This window comes from Populus alba, chromosome 1 (assembly GCF_005239225.2).
Source record: "Populus alba chromosome 1, ASM523922v2, whole genome shotgun sequence".
NCBI classification, from domain to species: domain Eukaryota; kingdom Viridiplantae; phylum Streptophyta; class Magnoliopsida; order Malpighiales; family Salicaceae; genus Populus; species Populus alba.
Window position 1 is genome coordinate 14,069,762 of NC_133284.1, and position 15,385 is coordinate 14,085,146.

A 15,385-nucleotide genomic window follows, 5' to 3' on the forward strand; every position below is an offset into this window, starting at 1 on the left:
TTGCCTTATGCTTTGCATTATATATGTGTGCGGGCGTGTCCGGTTGCAGTTTACTTCGTGGAAGTTTCTGGATGCCCGAGTTACGATATTGCCCCTTTTCTTGAGGCAACCAAGTTACAATTCTGTCCCTCTTGGAATCCTTGCAGCTGTCATTTTTGTATCGCTTCCACCTGACCCCGGATCGATGCTTTTATTTGTACTTTAATATATAAATAGTGATTTATTTATACTTTATTCGGTATTATTAATAAAGTTACTATTTACAAATATAACCACACCATATATTGAACATTGTACTTTATTTGTACTTAGGACAAAAAAAAAAAAAAACTTCGATCAAAAGCAAGCAGGGGAAATGGGCAGAGGGGCATTTAAGGAAATCAGGTTATTCTGGAAAGGTCAGGGTCAACATTTGAGCGACGTGGACAAGCCAGAGATCTTTCTCTAATAAACATCGCTTCGTCACCAAGCAACAATCTCAACCCCGGTGTATTTTACTACACTAGCCTTTGTCAAAGGCTACGTCTTCCAACCAATAACATCTTGCCACGTCATATCAATGGAGACTGCAGAGCATGGTTGTTAAAACACCAAAAACGTTTCGAATCAGGGTTAAAACTTGAAAACCTGTAAAATCGGGTTGACTCGGTCAAACTCGCATAAAATCAGGTTGACTCGGAAAAAACGTAAAAAACAGACCGTGTTAACGAGTTAGCCAATTTTTTCACTTTCATTCACCGAATCACTACTGTTTCACACCGTGAGTTAAAGTCTAACTCTCACTGTCTCACACTCTCCCAGTCCCAGACTTCCTTTCTCCCCTAATCCCCTTTCCCTTTCCCCTTTCCGGCTTTCCCCAGCAAATTAAAAAAGCACTCCCCCGATTCGGAGCGTGCCCCTTTCCCCTGTCTCGCTAAGGACGAAGGTAAGAATTGATAACCAAAATTTTAATTAGGTTGTCTCGCCCCTGTCTCGCCAAGCACTCCCCCGATCCGGAGCGTGCCCCTTTCCACTGATACAGTAAGCTATAATCTCAACTCCAACTCCAGAAATAACCAGAATCACCGACGACGGAGGCATTTTACATGATGAATCTTGATGGGTCTGGAGATCCTGAACTTAGTATTTATTTGCTTAGAGTTTAATTAGGCTATGCCTGTGGATCGTATTAGTAGTATCAGCATCGACTTGGTATCCTGAAGCAGCGAAGCTCTCTGTTGTTTTAGTTTCTAGATATCAAGTCGGTGAAAAAAAATACGGAGCGTTTCTAGAAATGCAAATGAAGGTTGTGGTTTTTCCTTTTCGAAACACCCGTTACATACCAGTGTAAATTGTTGGAGAGTTTATCAGAGATTTTTCATATATTATGCTCCTCTCCCACTGCTCATCATCTTTGTTTTAATCTGTAAATTGTTCGAGCACTCCGCAGTTTCAGATCGTTACATACCATCTTCCACAGTTCCACTTCGCAGAATACAGGGAACTACCCCTGTTTAGTCGAAATATAACCTTGGTTAATTAGTTTTGCTGCGCATTAACTGTAAAATTGTTTCGTTAGGGTACAACATTTTGCTTGTTATGTCATCATCTAATAATAATTTACGTTTCGTTTGTGAGGAAGGTAAAACATCGAAAGATACTCGTTTCCTTTGAAACAATTTTGGGTGAAGAGAGCTTATAGCTAGATAACCAATGAGCTTGTGGTATTCTTGCAGAGTAACCAATGACTGTTTATTTTGTGATTTTACGATTTTAGTTAAAATATTTTACTTGCGATTTTACGATTTTAAGTTAAAAAATTTTACTTCTGATTTTACGATTTTCCGATTCGAGTTTACGAATCGAGTTATTATTGTATGTTCCGTGTCGTGTCAAAAAAGCGTTTTTGACAACCTTATTGCAGAGCAAATAACCACCATCAACATTAATATTACCGTTAACAATTAAAAAAAAAAAAAACTAAATGATGTCCTCACATGCCACTATAAACTTCACTAATAAACCAGGTTTGGGCCTTAAATTTTAACTTCTTTTAATTTTGATCCTTTAGGACGTGGAAAAGTTTTACTGTATTTTTCTTTCATCTCTTTTGGTTTCCTTTTTTTTTTTTCATTGTTTTTCTATTATGGATTTGAGATTCCAAGCCCTATTTATACAGATTAGGTATTTCTATTTCTTTTGGGGAATTGAGCCATTTCATATATTCTATCTTCCTGTCTTGATTTGTATTAAAAGTACCACCTCCCTTTTTATTTTCTCTTTATGTTATTGTTCATGTTATCAAATCTTTAGGTTTTGATTATTTATTGTTCTGTTCTTTTTTTTTTTTTTTATGATTTTCTAATATTTAAGGATTAAGTTTTTAACTTCGTTGTTATTTTGGGCTCTTGGTGGAATGAGAATGTGGTAAACTAAATTGATTGTTTTTTATGTTTTAGAAATTGAGTTTTTTAATTTGGTTGAATCTGATCAAAAGTACTTAGTTTTTAGCTTTTTTTTTTATATTTGAATTTAGCAATTTGAAATTCGATTTTAATTGTCAGATTATGATGTAAATCTAAAGGATAAGAACTCATGATCAACATATAAAACAACCTAAACAAAACTAAAATCATATTAATATAAAACTCGATCTAATGATTATCTTAATTAAAAAACTGAAGTTATTGGATTAAAAAATCTAACCTTTTAATTATAAAGAATCAATAACTTAAAGTATAAGGATGAATACCACAAAGACAATATATTTGATAAGTTTTGAAGAGTTCGATGAAAAACCAAGAGTATAAACAATCTTGCCATACATAAAATATTATTTTTAAATAATAAGCAATCTCTAAAAAAACCCCTTAATATAAGCTACATAACCCTATTTATACTAGGTAAAACATCATAAACAAAACTAAAAAAGAAGCTCTAAATAAAATAAGAAAAATAAGTATAAACCAATTAGAAAAATAATGCAATTCTCACACAATATCTTATAGGTTATATCGTAAAGTCTTCCCGAACTACGATTGCTACGAAATCTTAACCCTGTAAACTAAAGGCTTTTAGAATCTTCTATAAAACTTTTAGCCTAATCCAAAGATCATATAAAAAGTTATGCGTATTAGTGTAAAATTGTGTATTAAGAAAAATATGTTTGGAATCGCCTCTTTTTGTCTAATCAACAAGCTAACAAGATTTCTTACTCAATCTATAAGCTACTAAGCTTTCTCAACTCCTTCTCTTATATGTATTATATTAATTAAAGCTTGATCATTTTTTGAACTCATCTTGATGCTTGGTTTCGCCTAGATATTTTGAATTAGCCAATTAAATACCTTTCTAATATTCTTGGCTCTTGATCTTGTAACATGCCTAATTAAAATCTCTAATGGATTGTTTAGTGATGCTTGTTGATTATCATCATTCTCTCTCCTCTAAAAGATTTGACTTTCAATTATCATCATCCCTTTTAAGCTATAACTTAAATCTTTTATGGGCTTGAAATTTTTCCTTACTTGTGTACTTCCAGACCCAATCACCTGGTTAAAAAATAGCATGTTGGATAGCTTTTATTAGATTTAGATGCATATTGTTCTTTTTTTTTCTTAATATATTGCAAAATACTCACATAGAGTGTTTTTCTATTACCATCAAGGCTAACTCTTTCATCAACATGTAAATGAATCAAATTCAAATGGTATAGTGGATTAAAACCATAAACAATCTTAATTGGTAAATGATCAGTAATAGAATACACACTCCTACTATATGTAAATTTAATGAATGACAAATAATTCTTTAAATTTTTCATATTCTTTTGAATGAAAATATGCAATAGAGTAGTTAAAATCTTATTTACTTCTTTTATTTGACCATTTATTTATGGATAGCAAGTAGTCGAAAATAATAACTTAGTTTCTAACTTTCCTAACAAAACCTTTTAAAAGTAACTAAGAAATTTAGCATCTTAAAAAACCTATAAAAAACCAAAAAAATAGGACCCCTACCTCTTTTGACCAAGATAAACTTAAAACAATCCATAGAAATACTTACCCAATATTTTTTAGGCATAAGTGTGTGTGTGTGTGTGTGTGTGTGTGTGTATAACTCATACAGTAAGACCTTGTATTATGCTTGCTTATATGTAACACATCTATCACACACCCTTTATGCATCACATTTCATTTTAGTCCAATAAAAATACTCCTCCAAAACTGCTAAAATCTTTCTAACACCAAAGTAAACAATTAAACTACCCCTTTAAGCGTCACGCATAAACAATTTCGTATAGAGCTATTGCACGCACAAAGTTTATTCTCTAAGTAAATAGCCATCAAGTCTATAAAACTTACCATAAGTTGATTTCTCACGAACATTATACAAATTAACACAATCATTATCATTGACATACAAATCTTTAACATACTCAAAACTTAGTAATTTCATATTCAAAGTATAAAGAAGAATGTAATGCTTAGATATATATTTGTCACTATATTATCCTTACCTTACATATACTTAATCACATATGAAAATGTTTCAATGAGTTCTACATATTTGACATGCCTTATATTCAACTTACTTTGTCCTTTCAAGTGTTTCATTGACTCGTGATCTAAATGGATAATAAATTATTTTGACCATAAGTAATGTTTTCAAGTTTTCAAAGTCCTTATGAATGCATAAAGATCTTTGTCATAAGTTAAGTAATTCAATGTTGCTCCATTAAACTTTTCACTAAAAAAAGACAATTGGTTGCTTCTCCTGCATCAAAAAAGCTTCAATCATATATTCATGAGGCATCACACTCAATTTTAAAAGGTTTAGAAAAGTCAGGTAATGCTAATAAAAATGATGAACATAGCCTTTTCTTTGAGAAGATTAAATGCATGTTCTTGTTCACAACCTTATTTAAAGCTAATAGACTTCTTAACAACCTTAGTAGGAGGTGTGGTTAGAATGTTAAAATCCTTAACAAATTTTCTATAAAAACTAGCAAAAGCATGAAAGCTTTTTACCTTCGTAAATTTTTTAGACATGGATCATTTTTTAATAATTTTCACATTTTTCTCATCCATCTTTATATTTTATTTTACTAACAACATAATCAAGAAAAACAATTTTTTACATGCAAAAAGGACACTACCTGAGATTAGCATATATCACTTCCTTTCTCAAAACTTCAAGCATGCAACACAAATGTTGCTTGAGGTTTTTTTTTTTTTTTTTATCTAGATTTTTTTAATTTATCCTTTAATTTTTTTTTTATTTTTTTAGCATTCAATTTTTTTTTGTTCTGACCCTTAGTTTAACATGGACAGTAACCTAGTATATTTTATCATGGGAACATATATAACACATGCATATATTCCCATCTATTTATTTTTTTTTTTATCAATATGCATTCTCATGTGTTCCTATCTGCTTTATTTTTCCTTCGATAAACATAACACCTCTTTAATACTAAAAAAAAACTAATATTATTTATGGAGATTGACTTGTTTATATGAAAACTTTCACACAATTTAAATTTAAATTCATATTATGAAGTTGGATCATGAAGATTGTTTTTCTCAATTTTATCTTCAAATTTTTTTTTATCAACTAATCAAATTATCTTTGAATCAACAAAGTCGACTGGATTATATCAAGACAATTTTCATACAACTAATTTCAAACTCAGGTTTGGCAAGTGTTGGATTGATAGATTTTGAGATTCACCTACTAGGTTGGATTTAATAACAATATTAAATAATTCTTTATAATTTAAATATTTTTTATTATATTAAAAAAATTTAATTCAACACACAACTTAGCATCCTGTAAAATAATAATGTCCAAATTTATTGTGAATATATTTATAGTCATTAATTGTCAATAATGATCTTTCTAATTTCCAAGTTTACCATGTACATCACACATGCATTCATTGCCTATTAAATTTCCATTCTTCAAGCCAAAAATAAAAAATAAAAATAAAAAATCATTGCTTCTCTTGCAACAGACGATGCAAATTAATTGCATCAGATTTGAGTTTGATGAATTTCAAATTCCTTTTCATTAATGACAAATTAATTGCAAGCACTTTAATTACCATTCCACAATGGCATTAGATAGAGCATCTAAATCATTGAATCAGATCACATTCATTTAAGTGTTTTTTTTTTTTCTATAGCTATTACATTTCCTATCTTAATATATGCACTCATTAATATTTAAATTTTCGTTCATTAATTATTATGGTTAAATCAAAATACTCATTGTCTTATATTTAAATATTTAATTTTTAAAAAATGAATCAAGATTTTCTTAAAAAAGTCTATTATATATTCCATATTAATTTCTCACATTCTTTTTCTCAAAAAAAACTAAAATTACGCATACTTGAAAATCTAGTGCAATTAACTTTTTCAAACAAAAGACGTTGTGTAGAAAGCCTACTTGGATTAAAACTAAGCCCTCTATTAGGCTATTAGCCCCTCCATTTTCATTATAAGCTCTAAAATTAAATAATTAATTAACTCTTATAAAACACGTAGATTTCATGTACATAAAATTCTAAAAACCTCTCAATTAACTATCATATTTATTATTGATTTTGTATATATAAGAATTTATTAAATGTCACAATTGTAAACTCTTGTATAGCCTTATTACACATTATAAAACGAGTATATTATAATTCATCCTCTATATTTTTTATAATTTTGTAAGTTAGTCTTTTTGTTTTTGAAAATCAATAGTACCATTAACAGGACTAACTATTATTAGTTTTTTAAATATCCCTTTTTAAATGCACTTTTAATTTTGCCTAGTGTAGATAAGATCTAAAATTTTCTTTTCTTTTGTTTTTTGATAATTTAAAATATTCAGGTTAAATTATGTACACAATAATTAATTTTCAGATCTACTAAATATCCTGCAAGTTTAATAAACAGGCAAGACACTGTCAAAATAACAAGTGACCACACTATAGTTCCAATCTGGGGTATAGAAATAGAAAATTCCCTGATAGGACCGCTATGCCACCAGTGCAGATAAGATCTAAAATCTTGATAACAAATGAAGTGGCATCCCTTCACATGGAAGCCCTTGCCCAAAAAACAAAAAAGGCAGCCTCAGAAAACAATTATTATTTATTGATTATAGTACACCACCTGAAAACAATCTTGATTTCAGCTGGTTCAGAAAAAAAGAGGCATCACTTCACATGTAACGGAACTACAGTTGAAAAGGTATTCTGGACAAGTCAGAGCAGTACGGCAACCATATTTTCTTTTCTGGAAATAAAGCACTTTTGTACAATTATATATTTCATTCTCGTAATCAGTCAAGGTACAACGCGCGTAAAAGATTTTACAATGGATAAAAAGGACAAGCTTCCAAGGGTACTAAATTTACTGTCTTACAAGCAGTAGAATAAGCAAATATCCTATCAAAAAGATATGGGTAGATGGTTAGCCTAAATCAAATGGAGTCAAGAGGACATACCGTCCATAAATCTGATCAAGGTTGCCGTTGAGAAATCTTGATAGGTCTGGCAATGCTTTGTCCATGTGAAGGAGTTTTAGTTCGAGAGTCCAAGCTGTGTCCCTGCCTGAGCAGCTTCTGCCTTCGAAGGCTCTCATTGCATGGAGCAAAGAACTCGTGTTTTAGAGCATCCTCTGCACCAATCCTCAATCTGGGGTTCACTGTCAAGCATTTGTCCACGAGGTCAACGAGGGAGCTTGGGACTGCATCCAGGAAATCTTGTCTTTTTGAGTTCAGCTTGCACCATTCCCAAAGTGTCGTGGGTGGGAAAGATTGCATATTATACAGGTCCTGAGAAAGAATGAGCTCTTGAACATGAATCCATTTTCTTTTCATAATTCATGGAAGATCAAAACAAGTAATGGTAAATACCGCTGGGAATGAGGATTCTCGGTTATGTAGCTTTGAGACTTCCCATAGATCTTCACTGCCTCTTAACTTTGCTATGTCCTTTATATTCCTAATAACGACAGTAATATGGTTAGCAAAAGAAGTGGATGAAACGAAGTGCGCCAAAATTCTATTGGAGGTAAAAAAAAATTGTCCTTACTGTTCGGGATCACCATAAAAGGGCGTTTTTCCTATTATCAGGTATAATAAGGTGACCCCAGCAGACCAAATATCAACCTTGGGCCCTTGATGGAGAGATCTGAACAAGACCTGCGTGAACCACACACAACAAGAAACTCGACTTTAACACTTTGACAGCCATAAAAAAAAAATGTAAATGCCCTTGCTAAGGAGTCAGAACAATATCGTTAAATGTTGACACGTTACTTTCGTTGGGAAGTAGAGCCTGGAGAACACATTCTTTATGCAAGCCTCCTGACCATAATTTATACTACCAAGTTCTAACTAGAGACCACGTTAGGCCTTGTTTCTAACATGAGCTTGAAGCATATACAAAAGAAATTGGTATTTGGTGACTAATTTTGAAGATCATCAGAAAGATATCAGAACATGAATCCATACAATATAAGATCATACTGTGAACAAATGCATCTGTTAGCGATTATGCCCATAATTTAATGGCCAGTGCACAATGCAACTATCTACCAAGAACCTTGGAGTAGAATTCCATCCATTCTACGTAAAAAAACACGCAGTCATGTCATCTCAGTTGATACTTACCTCTGGAGCCCGGAAACCTTTAGTTCCAACACAAGGGCCCTCTTTCTTGTTCTTCCCATCACCTAATAACAAACAACCTCATTAGTGAAACAGAGAAAGAAGTGCTGACAAATGTATTCTCTAAGGCGCACACTATAGAAACTCACATTTGTTCTTAACTAAGCCAATCCCAGCAACTGTTATGCCAGTTGAGTGCAGAGGCATTGGAGTAAGATAAATATGTCTTCCATCTACTTTTCCAGGAGGCGCAGCTATCCTCTTCCTCATAGAAGCTGGAAAACTTGATGCTTCCTGATTTGGACTCTGCATTGCTTCATGCAACAAGCTGATAAGCTCCTTCCTACCTTGGCTTGGCAGAGGCTCTTTCATCCTCTCTACTGAAGGAGTCCTGGCACTTGTTGCATCCTTGACCGAGGTTATACCAGAGCCATCTGCTCCCTGACTTATCATAATATTCCTAACAGCCTTCTTTTTTACGTTCTTGGCCTCCAAAGTAGACTTGAAGTCTTTTATCGCCCCCAGATCAACTGCATCCAAGAATTTACTACCTGGGAACCTCCTACTTTTCGAAGGAGGAACATATTTGGCATTGGAAGCTGCAACACTATTGAAGCTTACGTCATTAGCTGCCTTTGATTTGTCTGCAAAATAAAAATAATTACAGCGATAAATAAATTATACAAAGAAGCTCCATCAATTTAGGTTTTCAAACATTTGATGATATACTCCATCAAACCTATGGTCAAAGAATCTGCAATTGAGCAGGTAATAGCTAAGTTTCTCCCAAGTCTAAACGCCTGAAACTAGAAGGTTTATCACAAAAAGATCAAAAGATAAAAAGTCAAGGGAAAAGCAATTTTTCAAGCTTTTTAGTGGCAAAAAAAGTACTCGTGTAATGTTGGCATTTCAATTTGCAACTCTACTAACTTATTATCAGCTAACAATAAAATCTTCAGCTGAAACTGACTAATCCATCCTCTAAACTATTCCATGCTAATGTCATGTTTAAATATAAAAATCTCAAATAAGAATAAAGCTTACTAATTGTTCCAAGCTTTTGATGCAGATCCTGCCAAAACACAATAAAGACCAAGATAAGCTTCCCAAACTCTTTTGAAACAGTGAAGATGTGAAACGGTTTGGCACTTGGATAATCATGTAGATGTACCAAAAAAAAAATGTCACTAACCAGGGCAAGATTGAAATCGATGAGATAACCTTTATTGGCTTTGCAGGAGAAAAGGAAGTTGCCAGGTTTTATGTCTCTGTGGACCACTCCCTACTAGCATGAAAAGAACTAATTATTTTTTATTTCTATGAAAAAGCTTCAAATCGAAAAGAATGTGTGAGCAAAACTTCTCACCTGTTTATGAAGACTTGCAAGGGCTCTGAACATGCAGTACCCGTACCACCGGAGCTGAAAAATATCTATTTCCTTTTTCAACACCTAAAAAGTTGAAGCAAAACCAAGATCAATTAATTGATGAGACAAATATTATCCATTGAAGCATCTTTTAATCACCTCTGGTCTGTCATGCTCAACATACTCCAATACAAGGCAGTCAGAATTTTGGTTCTTGAGACAGCCTTCAAATTTTATCACAAAATTTTTGCCCCTGGATTGGAAGAATTAACTAGCAGGTTAAAGACCATCAATTTCCTAATTCAAAATGCAATATACATCTTTCAAGTGAAGCAAACTTCCCTATATGCTTACCCGAAGCGCTCCAGCATCCTGAGTTCGTTGCTAACATGATGTCTATGAGCATTCTCATGAGGACCTGCAGAACCAAAAAGGGGAGCTGGATATTAGTAGGTGCTTTGGATTATCCCTCCACATAAAAATCAGGCTGAATGCTATGACTTATCATTTCCCATTTATTATATAAGCAGGTAAAAATTAAATGCATCAGGAAGCACATCTAACACAGTAGCTTCACTTGTTTACAGCTATATGAGAAACGTAGCCGTTAACTACTTGGAGTATTCACATGCTTTGAGAATTCACATTAACTTGAATAGAACAATATGGCTGACTAAAATTTAATTTATAAAAGGCAAAACGCAGAAATGCACTTGAACAGAATAAAGCAGAAACACAAATTTACAATATGGCAGAATGCATCTCCATGCTGAAATGGAGCATATAGATTTCCAAATCGCCACTCCCCAATCACCCCCATGGCCCCACTCCATTCAATGGGGTGATAACTTAACCATTCCAACCTATTTCAAGGAAAATAAGAAAATATGAACTTTGCTCTCAAAAGCACTACTTTCAATATCCACAATGATTAACTTTGTTATGATAGCATATAACAAGCCTTGTAACCTGAGTTGCAACTGTGATCCACTCAGGAGAAATCCCAATTATTTTCATTAATTCCATGATCAACAGTGTAGATTTCATTGAGTTTGAAACAGAGTTCATAAATTTTTCAAATTCCTGTAACTCACCAGTATGAAAAAATAAAAACAAAAAGTTAAATATACAGCATCTGAGATTTGCATAAACATTTTCTAGTTTACTGAATAATTTTCATGTCAGAACTTGTAATTCTAATAAAAAGTACAGACAAATAAACATTCTCAATTTCTCCCATCCTTAAATAAAGGATTTTGGCAATCAAATGATCTTCAAATACATCTTGATGGAGATGAATAATAAATGGATTGTATAACTTATGTATAGAAAACGCTATAAATGATAGTAGATTAGCCTTAATCCGATTCTACACTTGAATTTTCTTACATACATTTGATGGCAACTGTGGTACCATCTAGCTTCCTCGTTGCCCGGTAAACAGTGCCATAACCACCTGCCAGTTGCGGTTAAAAGGTGACTGTCAATTAACGCACATAATATGATGTGCCAGATTTGCCAGAAAATGAAGGATTTCATACCTGATCCTCCTTCCTCTTCAACAATATAAGAATCAAAGCATGGAAAGTCTTTAGATCCCACTCGATCCTGAAAAGAAACCATCAATAGATCTATCAATGAAAATGAAGACAGCTAATACTAGCTAAGTTACTCTCAGTGAATTAGCTCCATTTAGAACATACTATTGAGGCATACTGAACAGGTGCATGTGTAAAGCTTACGAACATAGAATTTGCAGGAGTCAAGCTTACCTTGGGAGAATTAAGGGCGCAATTCTTCTTTCTTTCTTTCGTATGAATATCATTGCATGTCTGCTTTGATTTTTGCCCCATGCTGATTTTCATGTGATCCTTTCTCCTGCGCTGGTTCTCTTTAGGAGGGATAACAGCCTTCTTTTGCTCTAGGGACTGGCAGAGAGCTTGCTGTCTTGGAGAAGCAGCAACACCAGTTGTGACCCTAATCTTGGTGGAGGGTTTTGAGTCTTTTAACTTCTTTGGAGGAACACAAAGCTCAGTAGTTGAAACCTTAGCCTGATTTTTCACATGGTTAGTTATTGCCTCTTTATCCAGAGAACTCAGCTCATTCATCCTTCTAAAGTTGCTTTCTTGTGGCACATTAAAAGTAGTATTAGTAGACTGAAAATGGTTTATGCCTTCCCCTTCCATTTTACCATAATCAATTAACAGTTCTTCGTTGGTTTCAGTTCTTACAGTTTCAATATGACAGTCATTTGTACCATTACAAGCACCATTAATACTGGTAAACTCGAAAGAAAATGTTTTACTCCATTTGACATCAGCCAAGCAACATGTGGCATTGATGTCTATTCTACTTTCAAGATCTATCTCGTCCACTTTAGCCTCTTGGAATACAGCTTCGTTATCCAACATTACAATGGGTAGAGCAGAATCTTCATCAAGCTCACATCCCATCATTCTCTTATCCTCCTTGCTTTCCACAATAGCCCCTGTATTCATCTCATCTTCTACATGTTCAATATTCCTTAATTTACAACCTAATTCGCTGGCTAAGGTTTTAACAAAAAAGTCAGGTGAAAGAATAAAATTATTTGGCTGGTTTAGCATGTAGCTTGGCTCAACATTAATGCTGCTGCTGACATCCCCGGTTAAGTGAAAAGGTAGCTGCATGATTTACAAATAACACATGTCATAAAAATTGGATTTTGCAGGGCTGTATTACAAGGACCGTGTTACTTAGCTCCAGAAAAATTATTTCAACGATTTTCTTTTTGAACAGAAACTACAAAGACAGTCTTTCACAAGTTCCTAATAAACTTCTCAGTTCTCATATACTTGCTTTGCAAACACAAGGGTCAAATAAAAAGATCGAAACCATTTCCAGGTTCTGTAAAGCCCATGTTAAATTTGCTAGAGTGAAGCAATCACAATGAAATTGTGATTAGCTTTAACTCCAAAAAAAAAAAAAGGTGCGAGCAAATTGCTAAAAATCATAATTAAGTAAACCAGTCAAGAGTTACCTTCCAGCAATCATTTCGAATTCTTTTCGGCAAAGGACAAACTTCTTGATCCTTATCGTACACTGCATAATAACACCACCATAAATTCAATAATCTAACAAGTCAATGATCGAAAAAGCCAAAATAAAATAGAAATTTACCATCTGCATAATCAAATCCAATTCGCTTCCGTTTCCTAAAATACATCCTCACAAGATCCTCCAAAGGAACCTCGAGGTCGCAGATTGCATGCCAGATACGAGTCGCAAACGCTTCAATCAAGTTGAAATTGGATAGGAATTGATTCAAAGCGAAAAGACCAAGTGGAGAAATGGTGACCAGGAAGTTGTCGCTACTATTGTCATGGTTGGATGTCAAAGTGATTGGTGAGTTAGGGATTGAGCAGAGAGATTTGATGAGATCCGGTGAAGCATTGAAAAGAGTACAGTGAGATGCGAGGTCTGGAGCTGGAGTTGGGTTGCCGATTGAGAGGAGGAGTGCGAGGATGTGCCATGCCTTCTCTTGTAAATCGGATTCGGTGGTGGTGGTGAGGGAGTCGATGAGGGCGAGTTGAGTGTTGGAGTGCCGAGTTTGCATAGCGAGTCTGAGTGGTGAGCGAGAGAGAGAGTGTTTTAGGGTTTGGACATAAATGGATTTGCAGAGATGTGGAGAGAGAGGCGCGGATTTGGGAGTTTTGATGTTTTGAGATTTGGCAATAGTTTCCCGCCAATGTTATTTATCCTCACGAGTTTGGATTTTCGAAAGGATTATTGTCCGCAATCGCTATTTGCCATGTGATTTATCTCGGGTTATATATTTTTAAAAAGAAAACGAATTGGTTACGCAGGTTTTGATGTATTTTTTGTTATTAAAAATTTAGAAGTGTAAATTTAAAAACTAATATAAGCATCAAATTAAATAAATTATGAACTATATGTTCAAATAAAAAAATTATTAATAATAATTAAATATATATATATATATATATATTTTTTATTATTCATTCAAGTGATAATATAAAAAGGTACACAAGTAAAATCAATTGAATAGAATAATATATAATATATATATATATATATATATATATTATGTAACGTTGTATATATTATTAATATTTTTTAAAAATAAATATTTTTTATTTTAAAAATAAAGTTTATTGATATAAAATAAAAAAAAATTCATAGATGAATCAAAATAATATTTTTAAAATTTGTATATATACAAAATAATTTTAAACAAATTTCTATTTAAAAAATAGCTAAATAAAAAAAAAACAAATTACAGATGATGAATATTAATTGAAATATAAATAAAAAAATATTATAAAAAATGCTTCAAAAGTAAATGGATAAATTAATCTTTTATCAACTAATATATAAATTAATAAATTTATCAATTTATCAAATAAATAATATCTTAATTAATAATACATTTTTATGATCCCGAGGTTTAACTGAGAGGTATAACTTCAATAAAATCACGCTCTCGCCCAAGAATTTCCTGGTTTGGTAGAGTATTACTCTCTAATTACTGATTATGCTTATTAAGAACTACTGAAAATGTTCAATGATCGTAGCTTAATTATAGCCGAGAAGAAACTTGGAGTAGCATGGCCTCGGAGAGCAGGGCTCCGACCAGAAGAGCTGCGGCGATCAAGCTGGACACTACTACCATAGTCAGTCCAGTGGTGGTGACCAGAGACTGATAGTGTTGAAGGAAGGAAAAACAGAGACAGAAGCGATTTCATGAGAGAGGTGAAATTATGGTTATGATTGTTTTTTTAATTATTTTTTAAAAAAATATATGAAAATAATATTTTTTTATTTTAAAAAAAAATATTTATAATATTAGTATATTAAAATAATATGAAAATATTAAAAAAATATATATTAATTTAAAATTAAAAAATATAAAAAATAAAACTTTTAAAATATAAAAATAAATAAGTAAAGCAGAGGAAAAGCTGCGGCACTAGAGCAATAGATGGTGCCATCTTGTTTTGTATTGGACTGGAGACGTGTTGCTTGTTTTGGTGTTGGAGTTTAAGGAGGTGTTTGATATTATAGTAAAAGTATTTTTTAAAATAATTTTTTATTTAAAAATATATAAATATTTTTAATATTAACATATTAAAATCATGAAAATATTAAAAAATATTAATTTATATTTTTTAAAATCAAATATTTTTGAAAAATATCTAAAAATAAAAAATTATATTAAATATATATCCGTGAGGAGAAGGGAAAAGTCTCGGAAGAAAGTTGAAATAATGTTATAGAATCAATTACTGCGTTTATACATTTTACTTATTGGGGTATTTGGGTGCATTTCAAAAGAAATATTTTTATTATTTTAATATATTAATATTAAAA

General features: G+C 32.5%; 1 protein-coding gene across 1 annotated transcript; it reads right to left on the reverse strand.

The window, feature by feature from the left end:
- Positions 1 to 6,818: 6,818 nt before the first annotated feature.
- On the reverse strand, positions 6,819 to 13,706 carry LOC118039145 (uncharacterized). The gene is made up of 15 exons (XM_035045757.2): positions 13,175 to 13,706; positions 13,035 to 13,096; positions 11,788 to 12,678; positions 11,557 to 11,623; positions 11,409 to 11,471; positions 10,370 to 10,433; positions 10,175 to 10,268; positions 10,016 to 10,099; positions 9,842 to 9,931; positions 9,694 to 9,721; positions 8,799 to 9,293; positions 8,653 to 8,714; positions 8,072 to 8,181; positions 7,894 to 7,981; positions 6,819 to 7,812 (listed from the first exon to the last, which is right to left on the reverse strand). The coding sequence occupies exons 1-15, from the start codon at positions 13,608 to 13,610 to the stop codon at positions 7,498 to 7,500; spliced, it is 2,949 nt and encodes a 982-aa protein (XP_034901648.1). The 5' UTR covers positions 13,611 to 13,706; the 3' UTR covers positions 6,819 to 7,497.
- Between the last annotated feature and the right edge of the window lie 1,679 nt (positions 13,707 to 15,385).